Raw genomic sequence first — 24,072 nt, forward strand, 5'->3', positions numbered from 1 at the left:
CGCTAGTATCCTTCTCCAATCTCCCTGGGAAAGCTTCTCTCTCGTGCCTCTGTAATTCGCTTTATTCCATTGCGATCATCCCCGCTAGTATCCTTCTCCAATCTACCTGGGAAAGCTTCTCTCTCGTACCTCTGTAATTCACTTTATTCCATTGCGACCATCTCCGCTAGTATCCTTCTCCAATCTACCTGGGAAAGCTTCTCTCTCCTGCCCCTGTAATTCACTTTATTCCATTGCGACCATCTCCGCTAGTATCCTTCTCCAATCTACCTGGGAAAGCTTCTCTCTCGTGCCTGTGTAATTCGCTTTATTCCATTGCGATCATCTCCGCTAGTATCCTTCTCCAATCTACCTGGGAAAATGTCTCTCTCGTGCCTCTGTAATTCGCTTTATTCCATTGCGATCATCTCCGCTAGTATCCTTCTCCAATCTACCTGGGAAAGCTTCTCTCTCGTGTCTCTGTAATTCACTTTATTCCATTGCGATCATCTCCGCTAGTATCCTTCTCCAATCTACCTGGGAAAGCTTCTCTCTCCTGCCCCTGTAATTCACTTTATTCCATTGCGATCATCTCCGCTAGTATCCTTCTCCAATCTACCTGGGAAAGCTTCTCTCTCGTGCCTCTGTAATTCGCTTTATTCCATTCCGATCATCTCCGCTAGTATCCTTCTCCAATCTACCTGGGAAAGCTTCTCTCTCGTGCCTCTGTAATTCGCTTTATTCCATTGCGATCATCTCCGCTAGTATCCTTCTCCAATCTACCTGGGAAAGCTTCTCTCTCGTGCCTCTGTAATTCGCTTTATTCCATTGCGATCATCTCCGCTAGTATCCTTCTCCAATCTACCTGGGAAAGCTTCTCTCTCGTGCCTCTGTAATTCGCTTTATTCCATTGCGATCATCTCCGCTGGTATCCTTCTCCAATCTACCTGAGAAAGCTTCTCTCTCGTGCCTCTGTAATTCGCTTTATTCCATTGCGATCATCTCCGCTAGTATCCTTCTCCAATCTACCTGGGAAAGCTTCTCTCTCGTGCCTCTGTAATTCGCTTTATTCCATTGCGACCATCTCCGCTAGTATCCTTCTCCAATCTACCTGGGAAAGCTTCTCTCTCGTGCCAATGTAATTCGCTTTATTCCATTCCGATCATCTCCGCTAGTATCCTTCTCCAATCTACCTGGGAATGCTTCTCTCTCGTGCCTCTGTAATTCGCTTTATTCCATTGCGACCATCTCCGCTAGTATCCTTCTCCAATCTACCTGGGAAAGCTTCTCTCTCGTGTCTCTGTAATTCACTTTATTCCATTGCGATCATCTCCGCAAGTATCCTTCTCCAATCTACCTGGGAAAGCTTCTCTCTCGTGCCTCTGTAATTTGCTTTATTCCATTGCGATCATCTCCGCTAGTATCCTTCTCCAATCTACCTGGGAAAGCTTCTCTCTCGTGCCTCTGTAATTCGCTTTATTCCATTGCGATCATCTCCGCTGGTATCCTTCTCCAATCTACCTGGGAATGCTTCTCTCTCGTGCCTCTGTAATTCGCTTTATTCCATTGCGACCATCTCCGCTAGTATCCTTCTCCAATCTACCTGGGAAAGCTTCTCTCTCGTGTCTCTGTAATTCACTTTATTCCATTGCGATCATCTCCGCAAGTATCCTTCTCCAATCTACCTGGGAAAGCTTCTCGCTGGTGTCTCTGTAATTCGCTTTATTCCATTGCAACCATCTCCGCTAGTATCCTTCTCCAATCTACCTGGGAAAGCTTCTCTCTCGTGCCTCTGTAATTCGCTTTATTCCATTGCGATCAACTCCGCTCGTATCCTTCTCCAATCTACCTGGGAAAGCTTCTCTCTCGTGCCTCTGTAATTCGCTTTATTCCATTCCGATCATCTCCGCTAGTATCCTTCTCCAATCTACCTGGGAAAGCTTCTCTCTCGTGCCTCTGTAATTCCCTTTATTCCATTGCGATCATATCCGCTAGTATCCTTCTCCAATCTACCTGGGAAAGCTTCTCTCTCGTGCCTCTGTAATTTGCTTTATTCCATTGCGATCATCTCCGCTAGTATCCTTCTCCAATCTACCTGGGAAATCTTCTCTCTCGTGCCTCTGTAATTCGCTTTATTCCATTGTGATACTGATACTGAAAATTATGCTTCTCCCTCTCAAACTGTATTATGAATTCACTCTTATTATGGTCACGACCTCTTAATGGCTCTTTTACATTAAGCTCCCTCATAAGATCAGGGCTATTACACAACACCCAATCAAAGACAGCCTTTCACTGAGTCGTCTCAAGCACAAGCTGCTCTAAAACACTATCTCGTGGGAATTCAATAAATTCCCTCTCTTGCGATCTGACTCCTGACGTTTGTTTGATTTTCTTATTCCCCGTGCACATTGAAGTCCTTCATTACAACTGCGTCATTGGCTTTAACACACGCCTTTTCCAACTCCCTTTGCAATCTCAACCCCACACATTCGCTATTTTCAGGCCAATATAGGATCACTATAAAGTTTTTTTTTTAACTCTTACAGTTTCCTGTCTCCACCCACAAAGCTTCATCATTCTCTAACCCTATGTCACCTCTTTCTACAGATGTGATTTCACCTCGAACCAGCACAGCCACACCACCACCGCCTATGCCTTCCTGCCTGTCCTATCAATAAGACGTTTATCCATTAATGTTAAGCTCCCAGCTATGGTCTTCTTTCAGCCACGACTCAGTGATGCCCAGAACATTATACCGACCAATCTCTAATTGCGCCAAAAGTTCATCCACCTTATTCTGAATGTTGCGTGCATTTAAGTGCAATGCGTTTAGTCCTGCATCTCCGCCCTTTTGAATGTTGTCTATGCAGTACAATTTAACACTTTGCTCTGTCTGTATTTGAACCCAGTCATTGGCTTGTCCTTCCTTACATTCATGTTAAACCCATCGTGTACTTGTAAAACTACTGGTTCCCACAGCTTTATCGTCTTAGTTCCAGTCCCCCTGCCATTTTAGGTTAAAACACTCCCAACAGCTCCAGTAAATCTGCCCGTAAGAATATTGGTCCTCATTGGATTCACGTGCAACCCGTGCCTTTTGTACAGGTCCTACCTACCCCGGAAGTGGTCCCAATTATCCAGAAATCTGAATTCCTGCCCCCTGCTCCAAATGCTCTGCCACACATTTCTCTGCCAACTCATTCTATTCCTATTGCCACTGTCGGGTGGCACAGGCAGCAATCCTGAGATCACTACTTTTGAGGTCCTGTTCCTCAGCTTTTTTCCTAACCCCCTGTGTTCAGTTTTCCAGACCTCCTCCCTTTTCTCTTCCTATGTCGTTGTTACCAATGTTTGCCATGACTTCTGACTGCTCAACCTCCCTTCTCAGGATATTGTGGACGCGTCCAGAAACATTTTGGACAATGGCACCTGAGAGGCAAAGTACCATCGGTGTCCACAGAATCGCCTACCTGCCCTCCTGACTTTAGAGTTCCCTATTACTGCTGCCATCCTCTTCAGCTTCCTGCTCTTCTGCACATCATCGGGGAATTGCGAGGGTTCATGTACCAGCTCCTCAGAGAATAAGAGACTGTAGACCAGTGTGGGGTGTGTCACATTGTGACTGGCTCAGCCTGGAAAAGCAAACTGAAATTTTGTTCCTTTTCTGTGGCTCAGTACTGACAGCTTCATCCTAAAGGAGTGTCAAGAACATGGGGTCCATTGTGAGAAAAGTAAAAGTCAGTAAAGCAAGTAAATGCCCCCCTCACCCACCGTTACCCTCTGCAGGGTTGCACAGTTCAGCAGAAGCTGAGCAGTGAAAGCAGTGAAACCACCCGCTCCACACAACACTCTCCTCTCCAGAATCACGTGTGCACTTGGTGCTCGCTGGAACACCGGGGAATCTGCAAACTACCAACAGAGGGGAGAGTGGAGCCTTTAACAGCGAATCTGAATCAGATCAGAAATGTTTCTGGGCGATCGTCCATTTTCAGACACTGTAATCTCTGATCACCCGATTTCACACAAACAGTGTCTTTCACAGGTATTTTTTTATTAAAGAAAATATGTCGTGAGCTCCATGTTCATCAGATCAGGCATTGACAACCTATTTCTGTCCGTCATAAGATGTTCGAAGGAAACACATGGAGACTCTGCGGACACAGACTGAAACACTGAGAGTGAACACGATCCTGATGAGGGAGAAGGTGAAGGTTTTCCAGCTGGTTGATCGATACGCTGAGCTCACGGTCATTTCTACTGTTCGAGATCGGAGACTGGTGGAACATGAGCTGCTGGCAAGAGGCAGAGACCACGAGGAGTGGAGAGAAAAAGATCTCCGTGGTAAGCTGGAAAAAATCCGGACTGATCAGTTATTCAAGAAGAGCTTTGTTAAAAAATTGGAAAGATATTTCTTTGGAAACAAATCCGGGATGTCCGCAGCAGTGGCCGGAGTCCCAGGGATCGGGAAAACAACAATGGTACAAAAGATTGTTTACGACTGGGCCACAGGGAAGATATACCAACAATTCCAGTTTGTCTTCAGTTTCAAATTCCGGGATTTAAACACCATTAACTGCAGAATAAACCTGAAAGAACTGATTCTGCATCATTACCCCTACTTTGGGAATATCCTGGGAGAGATCTGGAAACAGACAGAGGGACTGCTGTTCGTATTCGATGGATTGGATGAATTCAAGGACAAAATCATCTTTGTTGATGGTTGGAGAGACACAGAACCACAGTACACAGATCCTGAATTCAAGTGCAAGGTGTCTGACATTGTGTACAGTTTAATGCAGGGCAAGTTGCTCCCAGGGTGTTCAGTGCTGGTGACCACCCGTCCCACTGCGTTACATTTATTGGAAAAAGCAGACATCAGTGTCTGGGCTGAAATCCTGGGATTTGTTGGTGAGGAACGGAAGGAATATTTCATCAGGTATTTTGAAGATCAGACAGTGGCGGAAGCTGTTTTCAAACACATGGAGGAGAACGAGATCCTGTACACCATGAGCTACAACCCCTCCTACTGCTGTATCCTCGCTCTGGCACTGGGCCCCTTCTTCACACAAAGAGTCAGGGACCCGCAGCGAGTTCCCAAGACCATCACCCAACTGTACTCCTACTATATTTACAACATCCTGAAAAACCACGGCCGTGAGATTGAGAGCCCCCGTGATGTGTTACTCAGGGTTGGTCAGATGGCCTGCAGAGGAGTGTCCGAGAGGAAGATTGTGTTTACAGATGGAGATTTGATCAAGTTCAATCTGCAGCCTTCCCAGTTCCTATCTGGGTTCCTGATGGAGCTTTTGGAGAGAGAGGATTCTGCCCGGAGCGTGGTGTACACATTCCCACACCTCACCATCCAAGAGTTTGTAGCTGCAGTCGCACAATTCCTGAATCCACATCCCGGGGATATCCTGAAATTCCTCACTGAAGCCCACAATACGACAGATGGGCGATTTGAGGTATTTCTCCGTTTTGTTGCTGGTCTCTCCTCCCCAATGACAGCTCGGGGCCTGGAGGAGTTTCTGGGTCCATTTCCTCATGAAGCAACCTGCCGGGTGATTGACTGGGTGAAGGAGGAGGTTAAACACCAGAGTAGAAACACGGGGAGTGAAGCTGGTAAAAGGAGCCTCCTGAACACATTGCACTACCTGTTTGAGTCTCAGAATCGTGGACTGGTTCAGGCCGCACTGGGATCTGTGGAAACACTTTCATTCAGTGGAATTACTCTTACCCCAATTGACTGTGCGGTCCTGTCTCATGTCATCGGACTCTGTGATACAATAAAACACCTCGACCTGCAGGACTGCCACATTCAGTGTGAAGGAATCCAGCGGCTGGGACCCGGGCTGCACAAGTGCCAGGAGTTGAGGTAACTTGATTTATCTCTCACTCTGAACTGTCAAACTGTCTCATTGTGTTGTTTCAATGTAAAGGAATTTCAGTAAATTTGTAGTAAATCAGATTGTGAAGAATTGTGACAAATGCCCACGGGGATCAGTCAGTAATTCCCCAAGGACGGGAGGGTTCTGTGGTTCCTTGTGAAGGGATGTTGGAGACTTCATCAGATCAGTGAACAATGGCCATTGGTTTAATGGTAGTAAATCACAGGAATGGCCGTGTTTCTCGCTGCCTGTGACACATCCATTGACAATGTTCCTTCTCACTGTTACTGACACCTAGACCGACACTGACTGCAGCAGGTGGGTCAGAGATTCACACCCCCTTCCCGGTGAGGGACAAGAGACCGTCAGCAGACTGTCCCAGTGAGAAGGAAAGAAATACCATTGTGAGATTGTCCTCCCCTGCCCTTCCCCGTGTGTGACTTTGCTCACTTCCAGATACGCAAAGAGCGAGGGCGCATCTCCTCTGGGCCTCTGTTCAGACCCAACACACACGTACAAAAAATTTCTGCATCCTCTCGTCTTGTAGGATTATCGTTTACCCTTGGAATCCTCCTGTGGGACCTCTCATCCCAATCCCTCTTCCATTCTTTGGAATCTCGCCCCCATCCCCATTCCTCCTGTGGGCTCTCTAATACTCTTTTCTCATCCTCCTGTGGGATGACTTTTCCACACAACCCCCCCCCCCCCCCCCATTCTTGTGAGATCTCTCTTCCCCATCCCCCTTCCCTGTGTGGGATCTCTCCTCCCCATCCCTCTTCCTTCTGTGAGATCTCTCTTCCCCATCCCCCTTCCTCCTGTGGGATCTCTCTTCCCCATCCCCCTTCCTTCTATGGATTTCTCTTCCCCATTCCTTCCTGCTGTTGGAACTCTCTTCCGCATACCCTTTCCTCCTGTGGGATCTCTCTCTCCCATCGACTTCTTCCTGTCGGATCTCTCTTTGGCATGACCCATTGTCCTCTGGAATTTCTCTTCCCCAAACCTCTTCCCCCTGTGAGATTTCTCTTCCTAATCACACATCCTCCTGTGGGAACTCTCTTCCACATCCCTCTTCCTGCTGGCCTTCTCTCAACCCCATCCCCCTTCATCCTGTTTAATCTCTCTCTATATCCCCCTTCCTCCCATGGGATCTCTCTTCCCCATGCCTCATCCACCTGTGGGATCTCTCTTCCACACTCCCATGCCACCTGTGGGATCTCCCTTCCCCATCCCCTTCTTCCTGTGGGATCCCTTCCTCCTGTGGGTTCTCTCTTCCCCATCCCCCTTCCTCCTGTGGGATCTCGCTTCCCCATCCCCTTCCTCCTTTGGGATCCCTCTTCCTCATCCCCATCTCCCTTTCACCTGTGAGAACTCTCCTCCCCATAGAATCATAAAATCATAGAACACTACAGCACAGAAAACAAGCCATTTGGTCCTTCTAGTCTGTACCAAAACCTTATTCTGCTTGTCCCATTGACCTGCACCCAGTCCATAACCCTCCAGTCCTCTCCCATCCATGTATCTATCCAATTTATTCTTAAAGCTTAAGAGTGTCCACATTTTCCAAATCATATGGCAAGCTCGTTCCACACTCTCCCCACCCTCTGAGTGAAGAAGTTCCTCCTAATGCTCCCCCTAAACCTTTCCCCTTTCACGCTGAAGCCATGTCTTCTCATATTTATCTCTCCTAATCTATGTGGAAAGAGCCTATTCACATTTACCCTGTCTATACCCTCATAATTTTGTCAAACTCTATCAAATCTCCCCTCATTCTTCTACGCTCCAAGGAATAAAGTCCTAACCTGTTCAATCTTTCCTTGTAACTCAACTGCTGAAGACCCAGCAACATCCTAGTAAATCTTCTCTGCACTTTTCAAACTTACTGATATCCTTCCTATAGTTATGTGATCAGAACTGCACACAATACTCCAAATTTGGCCTCACCAATGTCTTATACAACCTCACCATAATATTCCAACTCCTATACGCAGTACTTTGATGGATGAATGCCAGGATGCCAAAAGCCTTCTTTACAACCCTGTCTACCTGTAACGCCACTTTCAGGGACTTGTGTATCTGAACCCCCAGATCCCTCTGTTCCTCCGCACTCTTCGGTGCCCTACCGTTATCGTGTATGTCGTACCTTGATTTGTCCTTCCAAAATGGAACACCTCACACTTGTCTGCATTAAATTCCATCTGCCATTTTCTGGCCCATTCTTCCAGTTGGTCCAGATCCCTCTGCAAGCTTTGAAAGCCTTCCTCGCTGTCCACAATGCCTCCAATCTTAGTGTCATCAGCAAACTTGCTGATCCAAGTAATCACATTATCATCTAGATCATTGATATAGACAACAAACAACAATGGTCCCAGCACAGATCCCTGAGACACACCACTAGTCACAGGCCTCCAGTCTGAGAAGCAATCATCCACTACCACTCTCTGTCTTCTCCCACATAGCCAATTCAAATCCAGTTTACAACCTCTCCATGGATACCTAGTGTCTGGACCTTTAGAACTAACCTCTTAAGTGGGACCTTGTCAAGGGCCTTACAAAAGTCAATGTAGACAACATCCACAGCCTTTCCTTCATATGCATTCTTGGTAACCTCCTCGAAAAACACTACAGGATTCATTAAACACGATCTACCACACACAAAGTCATGCTGACTATCTTTAATCAGCCCTTGGCTGTCCAAATCCTTGTATATCCGATCTCTCAGAACACCTTCCGATAATTTACCTACTACTGATGTCAGGCTCACTGGCCTGTAATTACCTGGTGTACTTTTGGAGCCTTTTTCAAACAACAGAACACCATGAACTACCCTCCAATCCTCCGGCACCGCACCTGTGGCTGAGGACATTTTAAATATTTCTGCCAGGGCCCCTGCAATTTCTACACTAGTCTCTCTCAAGATCCGAGAAAATATCATGTCAAGCCCGGAGATTTATCTATACCTTTATTCGCTGTAAGGCAGCAAGCAGCTCCTCCTCTTTAATCTCTATATGTTCCATGACACCACTGTTTGTTTGCCTTAATTCCATATCCGCTATGCCAGTTTCCTGAGTAAACACTGACGCAAAAACTGTTTCAGATCTCCCCCATCTCGTGAGGCTCCACACATAGACGACCACTCTGATCATCTAGGGGACCAATTTTATCCTTTACTATCCTTTTACTCTTAATTTACTTGAAGAAACCCTTCGGGTTTACCTTCACATTATCTGCCAAAGCAACCTTATGTCTCCTTTTTGCCTTCCTGATTTCCTTCTTTAGTATTCCCTTACATTTTTTATACTCTTCAAGTACCTCATTTGTCCCTTGTTGCCTATACCTGCTAAACATCTACTTAACCAGATCGCCAAAAAACCTTGAAAACCAAGGTTCACTCTGCCTGTTAACTTTGCCTTTAATCCGGGCAGGAACATGGAAACTCTGCACTCTCAAAATTTCACCCTTGAAGGCGTTCCACTTACTGAACAGATCCTTGCCTGTTCCCTTAACTGGTGGACCAGTCCTATCCTTATCCGTAATTATCTTGAAACTAATGACATTATGGTGACTGGACCCAAAATGTTTGCTTACATATACTTCTGTCACCTGACCTGTCTGGTTCCCTAATAGGGGATCAGGTACTGCACCCTCTCTCGTTGGTACCTCAATATATTGATTTAGAAAACTTTCCTAAACACATTTGAGAAACTCCACGCCATCTAACCCTTTCTCAGAGTGGGCGTCCCCGTCAATATGTGGAAAGTTAAAATCCCCTACTATTACAACTTTCTGTTTCTTACATCGGTCTGCTAACTCTACAGATTTGCTCCTCCAATTCTCTCTGCCTATTGGGCGGTCTATAATACAACCCTATTCGTGTGCTCACACCTTTCCTGTTCCTCAGCTCCACCAATATGGCCTCTATAGATGAGCCCTCCGGGCTGTCCCGTCTACGCACAGCTGTGATATTCTCCCTGACTGGTAATGCCACTTCTCCCCCTTTCATCCCTCCCCCCTATTACGTCTGAAACAATGGAAACCCAGAACATGAAGCTGCCAGTCCTGACCCTCCTGCAACCAAGTCTTACTAATAGCAATAATGTCGATATCATCGTGCCAATCCACGCCCTAAACTCATCTGCCTTACCTACAATACTCCTTGCATGGAAATAGATGCACCTGAGAACATTTCTATCATGTACACACCTTTGATATCTGTCTATACAAGCAGTCCTCGCATGACCCTTATCCTCCTCCATCTCACTATCTGCTCTAACACTCTGGTTCCCCTCCCACTGCAATCTAGTTTAAAACCTCCGGAGCAGAACTTGCTAACCTACCGGCAAGGATGTTAGTCCCCCTCCAGTTCAGGTGCAAACTGTCCAATTTGAACTGGTCCCACCTCCCCTGGAAGAAAGCCCAATTGTCCAGAAACATGAACCCCACCCTCATGCACCATCCCCTCAGCCACGTATTTAGCTGCATCATCTTCCTATTTCTAGCCTCACTAGCACGTGGCACGGGTAGCAATCCACCTGTGAGATCTCACTTTCCCATCCCCCTTTCATCCTCTGGGCTCTCTGTTCCCACTCCACATTCCTTCCAACTGTTGGATCTCTCCTCAGCATCCACCTTCCTCCTGTGTGATCTCTCATCCCCATCCCCCTTCCTTCCGTTGGATCTCCCTTCCCCATCCCCTTTCCTCCTGTGGGATCTCTCACTCCCATCCCCCTTCCTCCTGTGGGATCTTTCATTCCCATACCCCTTCCTCCTGCGGGCTCTCTGTTCCCTATACACCTTCCTCCTGTGGGATTTCTCATCACCAGCTCCCTTCCTCCTGATGAATCTCTCTTCCCCATCCCCATTCCTACAGTGGAATCTCTCTTACCCACACCCCATGCTCCTGTGGGATCTCTCTTCCGCATCCCCTTTCACCCTCTGGGGCCTCTGTTCCCATCCCACTTCCATCTGTGGGATCTCACTTCCCCATCAACTTCCTGCTGTTGGATCTCTCTTCTGCATCTCCCTGCCTCCTGTGGAATTTAACCTCCCCACCCCTTTCTTCCTGTGGGATCTCTCTTCCCCATCCCCCTTCCTCCTGTGGGATTTAAACTCTCCACCCCGCTTCCTCCTGTGGGATCTCTCTTCCCCGTCCCCCTTCCTCCTGTGGGATCTCTCTTCCCCGTCCCCCTTCCTCCTGTGGGAACTCTCTTCCCTATCCCCCTTCCTCCTGTGGGATCTCTCTTCCCCGTCCCCCTTCCTCCTGTGGGATCTCTATTCCCCATCCCCCTTCCTCCTGTGGGATCTCTATTCCCTGTCCCCCTTCCTCCTGTGGGATCTCTCTTCCCCATCCCCCTTCCTCCTGTGGGATCTCTCTTCCCCATCCACTTTCATCCTGTGGGATCTCTCATCACTATCCCCCTTCCTCCTGTGGGATCTGTCGTCACCACCCCCCTTCCTCCTGTGGGATCTCTCTTCTCCACCCTCTTTCCTCCTGTAGGATCTCTCTCTTCCCCATCCCTCTTCCTCCTCTGGCGTATCTTTTCCCAATCCCCCTTCCTCCTGTGGGATCTCTCTTCCCCATCCCGCTTCCTCATGTGGGATCTGTCGTCACCACCCCCCTTCCTCCAGAGGGATTGCTCTTTCCCATCCCACTTCCTCCTGTGGGATCTCTCTTCCATATTCGCCATCCTCCTATGGGATCTCTGTTCCACATTCCCCTTCCTCCTGTGGGATATCTCTTCCCCATCCCCCTTCCTCCTGTGGGGTCTCTCTTCCCCATGACCCTTACTCTGGTGGGATCACTTTTCCCCCTCCCCTTTCCTCCTGTGGGATCTCTCTTCCCCTTCCCACATCCTCCTGTGGGATATCCCTTCCCCATCTTCCTGCCTGAGTGAACTCTCCTCCCCACACCCCTTCATAGAATTATAAAATCAGAAAACACCAGCGCACAGAAAACAAACCATTCGGCCCTTCTGCACTGTGCCAAAACTTTATTCCGCTAGTCCCATTGACCTGCACCCAGTTCATAACCCTCCAGACCTCTCCCATCCATGCATCTACCCAATTTATTCTTAAAGCTTAAGAGTGAGTCCACATTTTCTACATCAGATGGCAGCTCATTCCACACTCTCACCACTCTCTCAGTGAAGAATTTCCCCCTAAACCTTTCCCCTTTCACTCTGAAGCCAAGTCCTCTTGTAATTTATCTCTCCTAATCTATGTGGAAAGAGCCCATTCGCATTTACCCTGTCTATACCCTCATAATTTTGTAAACCTCTATCAAATCTCCCCTCATTCTTCTATGCTCCAAGGAATAAAGTCCTAACCTGTTCAATCTTTCCTTGTAACTCAACTCCTGAAGACCAGGCAAAATCCTAGTAAATCTTCTCTGCACTCTTTCAATCTTACTGATATCCTTCCTATAGTTCAGTGACCAGAACTACACACAATACTCCATATTTGGCCTTACCAATATCCTATACAACCTCACCATAATATCCCAACTCCTATACTCAATACTTTGATTTATCAATGCCAGGATGCCAAAAGCCTTCTTTACAACCCTGTCTACCTGTGACACCACTTTCAGGGACTTATGTATCTAAAACCCAGATCCCTCTGTTCCTCCGCACTCCTTAGTGCCCTACCGTTTATTGTGTATGTCGTACCTTGATCTGTCCTTTCAAAATGCAACACCTCACACATGTCTGCATTAAAGTGGTGACTAGTGGTGTGCCTCAGGGATCTGTACTGGGTCCAATGTTGTTTGTCATATACATTAATGACCTGTATGATGGAATGGTAAATTGGATTAGTAAGTATGCAGATAATACGAAGATAGGTGCCGTTGTGGATAATGAAGGTTTTCAAAGCTTGTTGTTCAAAGATTTAGGCCAGTTAGAAGAGTGGGCTGAAAGATGGCAGATGGAGTTTAAAGTTGATATGTGTGAGGTGATACATTTTGGTAGGAATAATCCAAAAGGGACATATATGGTAAATGGTAGGGCACTGAGGAATGCAGCATAACAGAGTGATCTAGGAATAATGGTGCATAGTTCCCTGAAGGTGGAATCTCATGTGGATAGGGCGGTGGAGAAAGCTTTTGGTATGCTGGCCTTTATAAATCAGAGCATTGAGTATAGGTGTTGGGATGTAATGTTAAAATTGTACAAGGCATTGTTAAGGCCAAATTTGGAGTATTGTGTACAGTTCTGGTCACTGAATTATAGGAAAGTTGTCAACAAAATAGAGAGAGTACAGAGGAGATTTAAAGAATGTTACCTGGGTTTCAGCACCTAAGTTATAGGGAAAGATTGAACAAGTTAGGTCTTTATTCTTTGGAGTGTAGAAGATTGAGGGGGGAACTTGATAGAGGTATTTAAAATTATGATAGATAGAGTTGACGTGGATAGTCTTTTTCCATTCAGAGTAGGGGAGATTCGAACAAGAGGGAATGATTTGAGAGTGAAAGGGCAAAAGTTTAGGGGTAACACAAGGGAGAACTTCTTCACTCGGAGAGTGGTAGCTGTGTGGAACGAGATTCCAGTAGAAGTGGTAGAGACGGGTTCGATTTTGTCATTTAAAAAAAAATGGATAGGTATATGGACAGGAAAGGAATGGAATGGGGGGTTATGGGCTGAGTGCAGGTAGGTGGGGCTAGGTGAGAGTAGGCATTCGGCACAGACCAGAAAGGCAGCGATAGGTGTTTCCGTGCTGTAATTGTTATATGGTTATATGTCATACGTCATAAATTCCATCTGCCATTTTCTGGCCCATTTTTCCAGTTGGTCCAGATCCCTCTGCAAGCTTTGAAAGCCTTCCCTGCTGTCCACAACACCTCCATCTTAGTGTCATCAGCAAACCTGCTGATCCAATTAATCACATTATCATCTAGATCATTGATATAGACAACAAACAACAATGGTCCCAGCACAGATCCCTGAGGCATACCACTAGTCACAGGCCTCCAGTCTGAGAAGCAATCATCCACTACCACTCTCTGTCTTCTCCCACACAGCCAATTTCGAATCCAGTTTACAACCTCTCCATGGATACCTAGTGTCTGAACCTTTTGAACTAACTTATTACGTGGGACCTTGTCAAAGCCCTTACAAAAGTCCATGTAGACAACATCCACAGTCTTTCCTTCATATGCATTCTTGGTAACCTCCTCAAAAACACTACAAGATTCATTAAACATGATTTACCACATACAAAGCCATGTTGACTATCTTTTATCAGCCCTTGGCTGTCCAAATCCTTGTATATCCGATCTCTCAGAACAACTTCTGATAATTTACCTACTGCTGATGTCAGGCTTACTGGCCTGTAATTACCTGGTGTACTTTTGGAGCCTTTTTCAAACAATGGAACTACATGAGCTACCCTCCAATCCTCCGGCACCACACCTTGGCTAAGGACATTTTAAATATTTCTGCCAGGGCCCCTGCAATTTCTACACTAGTCTCTCTCAAGGTCCGAGGAAATATCATGTCAGGCCCGGGGGATTTATCTACCTTTATTCGCTGTAAGGCAGCAAGCATCTCCTCCTCTTTAATCTCTATATGTTCCATGACACTACTGTTTGTTTCCCTTAATTCCATATACGCTATGCCAGTTTCCTGAGTAAACACTGACGCAAAAAACTGTTTATGATCTCCCCCATCTCGTGAGGCTCCACACATAGACGACCACTCTGATCATCTAGGGGACCAATTTTATCCTTTACTATCCTTTTACTCTTAATTTACTTGAAGCTACATTTTAGTAGGAATAATCCAAATAGGACATACATGGTAAATTATAGGGCATTGAAGATTGCAGTAGAACAGAGTGATCCAGGAATAATGGCGCATAGTTCCCAGAAGGTGGAATCTCATGTGGATAGGGTGGTGAAGAAAACTTTTGGTATGCTGGCCTTTGTAAATCAGAGCATTGAGTATAGGAGTTGAGATGTAATGTTAAAATTGTACAAGGCATTGGTAAGGCCGAATTTGGAGTACAGTGTACAGTTCTGGTCACTGAATTATAGGAAAGATATCAACAAAATAGAGAGAGTATAGAAAAGATTTAATAGAATGTTACCTGGGTTTCAGCACCTAAGTTACAGGGAAAGATTGAACAAGTTAGGTCTTTATTCTTTGGAGCGTAGAAGGTTGAGTGGGGACTTGATAGAGGTATTTAAACTTATCAGGGGGATAGATAGAGTTGATGTGGATAGGCTATTTCCATTGAGAATAGGGGAGATTCAAACAAGAGGACATGAGTTGAGAGTTAGGGGGCAAACGTTTAAGGGTAACACAAGGGGGAATTTCTTTACTCAGAGAGTGGTAGCTGTGTGGAACGAGCTTCCAGTAGAAGTGGTAGAGGCAGGTTCAGTATTGTCATCTAAAGTAAAATTGGATAGGTATATGGACAGGAAAGGAATGGAGGGTTATGGGCTGAGTGCAGGTCAGTGGGACTAGGTGAGAGAAAGTGTTCGGCACGGACTAGAAGGGCCGAAATGGCCTGTTTCTGTGCTGTAATTGCTATATGGTTATGTAGTTATTAGTCCTGCCCCTCCTGCAACCAAGTCTTACTAATAGCAATAATGTCGAAATCATAATGTGCCAATCCACGACCTAAACTCATCTGCCTTACGTACAATGCTCCTTGCATTGAAATAGATGCAACTGAGAACATTTCAATCACGTACAAACCATTGATATCTGTCTATACAAGCAGTTCTCGCATGACCCTTATCCTCCTCCACCTCACTATCTGCTCTAACACTCTGGTTCCCCTCCCACTGCAATCTAGTTTAAAACCCCTGGAGCAGAACTTGCTAACCTACCGGCAAGGATGTTAGTCCCCTCCAGTTCAGGTGCAAACAGTCCAATTCAAACTGGTCGCTCCTCCCCTGGAAGAAAGCCCAATTGTCCAAAAACATGAACCCCTCCCTCATGCACCATCTCCTTAGCCACGTATTTAGCTGCATTATCTTACTATTTCTAGCCTCACTAGCACGTGGCATTGTTAGCAATCCACATGTGAGATCTCCCTTCCCCATCCCCCTTCCTCCTGTGGGATATCCCTTCCCTATCCGGCATCCTCCTGTGGGATCTTTCCCCCAACCCCTTCCTCCTGTGGGATCTCTCTTCCCCATCCCCCTTCCTCCTCTGGGATCTCTCTTGCCCATCCCCCTTCCTCCTGTGGGATCTCTCTTCCCTATCCCCCTTCCTCCTGTGGTATCTCTCTTCCCCATTCCCCTTCCTCCTGTGGGATCTCTCTTCCCCATCCCCCTTCCTCCTGTGGTATCTCTCCTCTCCATCCCCCTTCCTCCTGTGGGATCTCTCTTCCCCATCCCTTTAGCTCGGGTGGGTCTATTTCACTGTGTCCCATTGACATTTCTGCATTTCGGTCAGGAACACTTTTCTCTCCATCAGGGAATGGGACAGAATATGTGGAGTTTACAGGGTCACACCGACAGACGAAATTACTGACATTCGGCGAATACCCTGGAGCTGGGCAGTGAGGGACATTGACAGTGATGGGAACTCCGATCAGTGATTTACTGAAGAGTTTAATGTTTCCTGAAATATCCGACTACGAAATTCCCCCAGACCCACGGTTTGAATCACTTTGTTCATCAATCTGTCTGTTTGTGTTTAGACTTGGGCGGAATGAACTGGGAGATTCAGGAGTGAAACTGGTGTCTGCGGCACTGAGGAACCCGGAGTGTAAAATACAGAAACTGTGGTAAGTAACAGACTGTGGGAGATTGTGTTAACAGTCACTGGGTGTCGGACACTGAACATTAACACGATCAGTAGAAACAAACAAACATAGAAAACATACAGGATGATACAGACCCTTTGGCCCACAACGCTGTGCTTAACTTGTTTCTACCTTAGAATTACCTTGGTTTTACCCATAGCCCTCTATATTTCTAAGCTCCATGTAGCCATCCTGGAGTTTAAAGACCCTATCGTTTCCACCTCCACCACCGCTGCCAGCAGCCCATTCCACGCACTCACCACTCTCTGTGTAAAAACCTTACCCCTGACCTCTCCTCTGTACCTTCTTCCAAGCACCTTAAAACTATGCCCTCTCGTGCTAGCCATTTCAGCCCTGGGGAAAAGCTTCTGACTATCCACACGATCAATGCCTCTCATTATCTTGTACACCTCTATCAAATCTCCTCTCATCCTCCGTCACTCCAAGAGAAAAGGCCGAGTTCACGCAACCTATTCTCATAAGACAATCCAGACAAAATCCTTGTAAATCTCCTCTGCACCCTTTCTCTGGTTTCCATATCCTTCCTATAGTGAGGCGACCAGAATTGAGCACAGTACTCCAAGTAGGGTCTGACCAGGGTCCTATATAGCTGCAACATATAACCATATAACAATTACAGCATAGAAACAGGCCTTCTCGGCCCTTGTAGTCCGTGCCTAATGCTTACTCTCACCTAGTCCCACCAACCTGCACTCAGCCCATAACCCTCCATTCCTTTCCTGTCCATATACCTATCCAATTTTACTTTAAATGACAATACCGAACCTGCCTCTACCACTTCTACTGGAAGCTCATTCCACACAGCCACCACTCTCTGATAAAGAAATTCCCCCTTGTGTTACCCATAAACTTTTGCCCCCTAACTCTCAACTCATGTCCTCTTGTTTGAATCTCCCCTACTCTCAATGGAAAAAGCCTATCCACATCAACGCGATCTATCCCCCTCATAATCTCTCAACTCTTAAACATTAACTCTCGACTCTTAAACTCAATCCCACGACTGATGAAGGCCAATACACCGTACGCCTTCTTAACTACAGAGTCAACCTGCATAGCTGCTTTGAGTGTCCTATGTACTCGGACCCCAAGATCCCTCTGATCCTCCACACTACCAAGTCTTACCATTAATACTATATTCTGCCATCATATTTGACCTACCAAAGTGAACCACTTCACACTTATTTGGGTTGAACTCCATCTGCCACTTCTCAGCCCAGTTTTGCATCCTATCAATGTCCCATTGTAACCTCTGACAGCCCCCCACACTATCCACAGCACCCCCAACCTTTGTGTCATCATCAAATTTACTAACCCATCCCTCCACTTACTCATCCAGGTCATTTATAAAAATCACAAAGACTTGGGGTCCCAGAACAGATCTCTGAGGCACTCCGCTGGTCACCGGCCTCCATGCAGAATATGACCCGTCTACAACCACTCTTTGCCTTCTGTGGGCAAGCCAGTTCTGGATCCACAAAGCAATGTCCCCTTGGATCCCATGCCTCCTTACTTTCTCAATAGGCCTTGCATGGGGTACCTTATCAAATGCCTTGCTGAAATCAATATACACTGCATCTTCTTCATTCCTTTATCAATGTGTTTAGTCACACCCTCAACAAAATCATTCAGACTCGTAAGGCACAACCTGCCTTTGACAAAGCCATGCTGACTATTCCTAATCATATTTTACCTCTCCAGATGTTCATAAACCCTACCTCTCAGGATCTTCTCCATCAACTTACCTACCACTGAAGTAAGACTCACTAGCCTATAATTTCATGAGCTATCCCTACTCCCTTTCTTGAATAAGTGAACAACATTCGCAACCCTCCAATCCTCCGGAACCTCTCCCGTCCTCCGTGATGATGCAAAGATCATTGCCAGAGTCTCAGCAATACCCTCCCTCGCTTCCAACAGTAGCCTGGTGTACATCTCTTCTGGTCCCGGTGACTTATCCAACTTGATGCTTTCCCAAAGCTCCACCACATCCTCTTTCTTAATATCTACATTCTCAAGCTTTTCAGTCCACTGCAAATCATCCCTACAATCACCAAGATCTTTTCCGTCACGAATACTGAAGTGAATGATTCATTAAATACTTCCTCTATTTCCTCCGGTTCCATACGTACTTTTCCATTGTCACACTTGTTTGGTCCTATCCTCTCACATCTTATCCTCTTGCTCTTCACATACTTGCAGAATGCTTTGGGGTTTTCCTTAATCCTGTCCGCCAAGGCCTTCTCATGGCCCCTTCTAGCTCTCCTGATTTCATTCTTAAGCTCCTTCCTGCTCACCTTATAATCTTCCAGATTCATATCATTACATCATTTTTTGAATCTTTCGTAAGCTCTTCTTTTCTTCTTGACTTGATTTACAACAGCCTTTTTACACCACGGATCTTGTACCCTACCATCCTTTCCATGTCTCATTGGAACGTACCTACTCAGAACCTCACGTAAATACCCCTTGAACATTTTCTACATTTCTTCGGTACTTTTCCCTGTGAACATCTGTTTCCAATTTATGCATGCAAGTTCCAGCCTGATAGCCTCATAGTTCCCCTTCCTCATATTAAAGGTTTCCGTAACTTACCTGATCCTATCCCTCTCTAATGCTATGGTAAAAGAGACAGAATTGTGATCACTATCTCCAAAATGCTCTCCCACTGAGAGACCTGACACCAGGCCAGGTTAATTTCCCAATAGCAGATTAAGTACAGCCTCCCCTCTTGTAGGCTTATCTACTTATTGCATCACAAAACCTTCCTGAACAGACCTAACAAACTCCGCCCCATCTAAACCCCTCACTCTAGGGAGATGCCAATCAATATTTGGGAGATTAAAATCTCACACTTCAACAACCTGTTATTATTACTCCTTTCCAGAATCTGTCTCCCTATCTGCTCCTCGATGTCCCTGTTACTGTTGTGTGGTCTATACAAAACACCCAGTAGAGTTATTGACCCCTTCCTGTTCCTAACTTCCACCCACAGAGACGCCGCAGACAACCCCTCCATGACGTCCTCCTTTTCTGTAGCCGTGACACTATCTCTGATCAACTGTACCACGCCCCCACCTCTTTTGCCTCCCTCCCTGTCCTTTCTGAAACATCTAAAGCCTGGCACTTGAAGTAGCCACTCCTGCCCCTGAGCCATCCTAGTCTCTCTAATGACCACAACATCATAGCTCCGAGAGCTGATCCACACTCGAAGCTCATCCGCTTTATTCATCATACTCCTTGCATTAAAATAGACACATCTCAAATGATTGGACTGAATGTGTCCCTTCTCTTTCTCCTGCCTATCCTCCCTTTTGCATTTTCTCCAAATTTTCTCTATTTGTGAGCCAACCTTCCTCTCCTCCGTCATATCAGTTCATTTCCCACCCCCAGCAATTCTATTTAAACTCTCCGCAACAGCCTTAGCAAACCTTCCTGCCAGGATATTGGTCCCCCGGGATTCAAATGCAACCCGTCCTTTCTGTGCAGGTCATACCTGCCCCAAAAGAGGTCCCAGTGATCCATTAATCTGAATCCCTTCCTCCTGCTCCAATCCCTCAGCCACACGTTTATTCTTAACCTCATCCTATTCCTATTCTCAGTTTTGTTGCACAGGCAGTAATCCCGAGATTACTACCTGTGCGTTCCTGTTTCTCAACTTACATCCTAACTCCCTGTAGTCTGTTTTCAGGACCTCTTCCCTTTTCCTACCTATGTCATTGGTACCAATATGTACCACGACCTCTGGCTGTTCTCACTCCCACTGCAGGCTATCTTGGACGTGATCTGAAAATCACAGACCCTGGCACCTGGGAGGCAAACTACCGTCATTCATGTGTTTCATTCCTGCAGCCAAAGAATCGCCTGTCTGACCCGCTAACTACAGAATCCCCGATCTCTACTGCCATCCTCTTCCTTTCCCTGCCCTTCTGAACCACAGGGCCAGACTCTGTTCCACAGGCACGGCCACTGTTTCTTCCCCCCCAACCCCCTCCTTAGGCCATCCCTCCCTCCAGCAGCACTTGATCAGGAGTACATTGTCAAGGGGTACAGCCACAGGGGTGCTCTCTAGTACCTGTTCTTGCCGTTCCCTCTCCTGACTGTCACCCACTTCTTCAGTGTCCCGTGGCCCCGGTGTGCCCACCTGCCTGTAACTCCTCTCGATCACCTCCTCGCTCTCCCTGACCAGACGAAGGTCATCGAGCTGCATCTCCAGTTCCCTAACTCGGTCCCTAAGGAGCTGCAGCTCGACACACCGGGTGCAGATGTTGCCGTCCAGGAGGCTGGGAGTCTCCAGGATCTCCCACATCTGACACCGAGCACAGAAAACCAGCCTCACACACATACTCTCTGTCTGTATTGTAAACAGATAACCTACCTCGCCTCGACCCTTTATCGCCGAAGCCCCGTTGAGCCAAAGCCTTCCTACTCTGTCTCCCGCTCCTCTGACGCTCGCTCTGTAAATCTGTCTTCCTTTTAAACTCTTCTCGCTGTTCTCACTGGCCGACTTGCACAGTCGAGCTGAAGAAAAACAAATCAGTAATTGTGTTACTGATAAACACTGGGGATTTGTACCGTCCCCTGTCTCTCTGTGTCCTTCACCCTCACTTACTCTCATTTCCAGGCTGGGGACTGTCGGTCTCACAGATTCTGGTGCCGAGGATCTCGTCTCTGCTCTCAGTACAAACCCATCACTGACGGAGCTGAGCCTGAGTGGTAATAAATTGGGAGATTCAGGAGTGAAACTGGTGTCTGCGGCTCTGAGGAACCCGGAGTGTAAAATACAGAAACTGGAGTAAGTACCAGATTGTGGGAGATTGTGTTTACAGTCACTGGGTGTCTGACACTTAACATTAACGTGATCAGTAATTATGTTACTGATAAACACTGGGGATTTGTACCGTCTCCTGTCTCTCTGTGTCCTTCACCCTCACTCTCTCTCAACTCCAGGCTGTTCAATGTCGGTCTCACAGATTCTGGTGCCGAGGATCTCGTCTCCGCTCTCAGTACAAACCCATCACTGACGGAGCTGGACCTGGGATCAAACTCGCTGAGAGACCGATCTGTCCCTGCTCTCCGCCGGCTCATACTGACCCTCCCGAGTCTGGAGTGGATCCGGTGAGTGTTTGTGTTAATGTTCAATGTGATAAAATATCAGCGGATCGGCGGGTTTTCTGGTGATATTTGACTGTGAGTGTTGTTGAAACATTAACCCCAGACCCCTGTTACTGACACTGTTGTGTAATCTGTTTATTTCATCTTCATTCTCCCATCTGTTTCAGGCTGCGGTGGAATCGGTTCAGTGAGACCGGGAGGAAGGAACTGAGATCTCTGCAGGAACTCAGACCCGGACTGAGAGTGACCGTGTGAACATCCCCGCCCGCGGGATGGGGACATTTTGGCCGATTCCCCGCCCTCCCCTTATCTCCCGCCCATACCTTTAAAGGCTGTGTGCCCGGGGTGATTCCCAACGGTTTTAAAGGAACCGGCTCGGGTCTCGCGCTGTGTGTCGCTTGCAGCGGTCCCGCAGTGACGTGTTTCCTCCTGTTGTCCGGCGGGGCAGCTTCCGCCGGATGTGCGTGTTCCAGACTCCTACGTGACAACCCGGAGAATTACCCAGACAGGAAGAGCCCGGGGTCCGGGGCTCAGTCTGGGACACCGGTGTCCCAGGGTGTGATTATCCCGGGAGAGAATCCTTTTGCTCCCTTTGCTGAGGACGGTGCATTCGGCAGCCTGACTGATATAATGATGTTAAATTGACAAATCCCTCGGCAGTGACCCTGGATCTGCAGCGATCCCAGACACGGCCCTGAAGTGTGATTTTATAATCATCGGTTCCCCGATGCAGAGTGATGGTGAGAAACGGGACTGATTATTCAACCGGTCACTCATTGTCGCCGGTCAGTTAATTGTGTGTGACTGTGAGTGAGTCGGGAGCAGCTTATTTATTCCCGCACGTCAGCAGCTCACACATTGTTTAATTTACATTTGTAAATTTACTCACACCCAGGACCTGACACAGAGTGAATCTCCCTCAACACTGTCCCATCACACACTCCCGGGGTCAGACACAGAGTGAATCTCCCTCCACACCGTCCCATCACACTCTCCCGGGGTCAGACACAGAGTGAATCTCCCTCCACACCATCCCATCACACATTTGCAATGCCAAACACACAGTGAAGCTCCGTCTGCACCATTCCATCACTCAATTAATTCCACCCTGCAAAATCTCATTTCAGGGAAGCAGGCACCATCAATTTGCGGGAGACTCCCGGAACTCCCGGGAGAGGTGGGATGTCCGACGCTTCACTTGAAATGGCCGCTGGGGAGGGAGTGGCGGCTTTGGTAGAAGTGAGCACAAGAGAGGAAGGGACGCGCTGATTTAAAATGGGCGAATCCTTGGTTAATGTGGCCGCCAGGGATGGAGTGAGACACTGACTTACAATGGCCACTGTCACACACAGAATCTATGGCGAAGGAACATGCGCTGCCTATGGATACAATCCTGGGATCGGGTGTGTTATTGATTGTAATAACAGTATTTTAATTTGTGTTTTATATCGTCTTGCATATTGTATATATGTTTAAATTCTGATAATTTTGTCATTGAATAACTAATGTATATATCTCAGATATTCACACATACACATATACATGTGGGTTTTGGAGAGGAGGGGTGAGGGGTTTGGGAGGAAGAGGAGTGACGGGACGAGGAGTGGACTGATGAGACGGTGAGCGTGGCGAAGGGGACGCTATAGGGGACGGAAAGAGGAGGGGCGAAAGTTCCTGTCACAAACTGGTGGCCGACATGGAGAAGATAAAGACGGGGTGAGGAGGAGTGAAACGACAGGAAGAGAGCGGGAGTGATGGGACAGGCAGGGAGGGGTGTGATGGGACGGGAGGGAGTAGTCTGATTGGACAGGATGGGGGTGTGTGGGGGAGTGACGTTTTCAATAGTGGGGGATGAATGGGTGGTGACATTTCCTTCGCAAATAAGACAAGCTGCAAAAAAGTTGGGCGTGAGCGGGGGTCGGGGACGCGGTCAGGGCTGATGGGTCGGGGAGTTCATTGTCTCAACGAGGGAGAGGGGAGCGACTCACTCAACGGACGGGGGAGAAGGGATTGGGTGGGGGAGAGAAATTTCCCATCGGAAAATGTTCACCAAAATGTGGTGGATGGCGGGAGAAAGGGCAAGGGCCAGAGAGGGGAAAGGGTGTCAGGAGTGACGGGGTGAGTAGAGGAGTGACTCAGTGGGTAACAGAGAGAGAGAAAGAGGGCGATGAAGAGAGGTGAAGATTGGCATCGCAAAATGGCAGCCCCAACCAGCATACGATGCAGAGCATCGAGATGGCGGGGAGAGGAGAGCCAGGGGAGGGAGGGAAGGGGTTTGCGAGTGATGGGACGGGAAGGAGGGTGACAAGATGGTGAG

At 47.3% G+C, this 24,072-nt stretch overlaps 1 protein-coding gene across 1 annotated transcript in view; it reads left to right on the top strand.

The window, feature by feature from the left end:
- Window positions 1–23,222, top strand: part of LOC140722892 (NACHT, LRR and PYD domains-containing protein 3-like) — a 39,300-nt gene extending 16,078 nt beyond the window's left edge. The window contains exons 7-11 of the mRNA XM_073037525.1: window positions 4,108–5,857; window positions 16,518–16,604; window positions 21,265–21,435; window positions 21,591–21,758; window positions 21,923–23,222. Coding sequence (XP_072893626.1) covers window positions 4,108–5,857; window positions 16,518–16,604; window positions 21,265–21,435; window positions 21,591–21,758; window positions 21,923–22,010 — 2,264 coding nt within the window. The 3' untranslated portion in view covers window positions 22,011–23,222. The remainder of the gene's footprint in view (window positions 1–4,107; window positions 5,858–16,517; window positions 16,605–21,264; window positions 21,436–21,590; window positions 21,759–21,922) is intronic.
- The last annotated feature ends 850 nt before the right edge of the window (window positions 23,223–24,072 follow it).

This window comes from Hemitrygon akajei, unplaced genomic scaffold (assembly GCF_048418815.1).
Source record: "Hemitrygon akajei unplaced genomic scaffold, sHemAka1.3 Scf000092, whole genome shotgun sequence".
In the NCBI taxonomy this organism is placed as follows: domain Eukaryota; kingdom Metazoa; phylum Chordata; class Chondrichthyes; order Myliobatiformes; family Dasyatidae; genus Hemitrygon; species Hemitrygon akajei.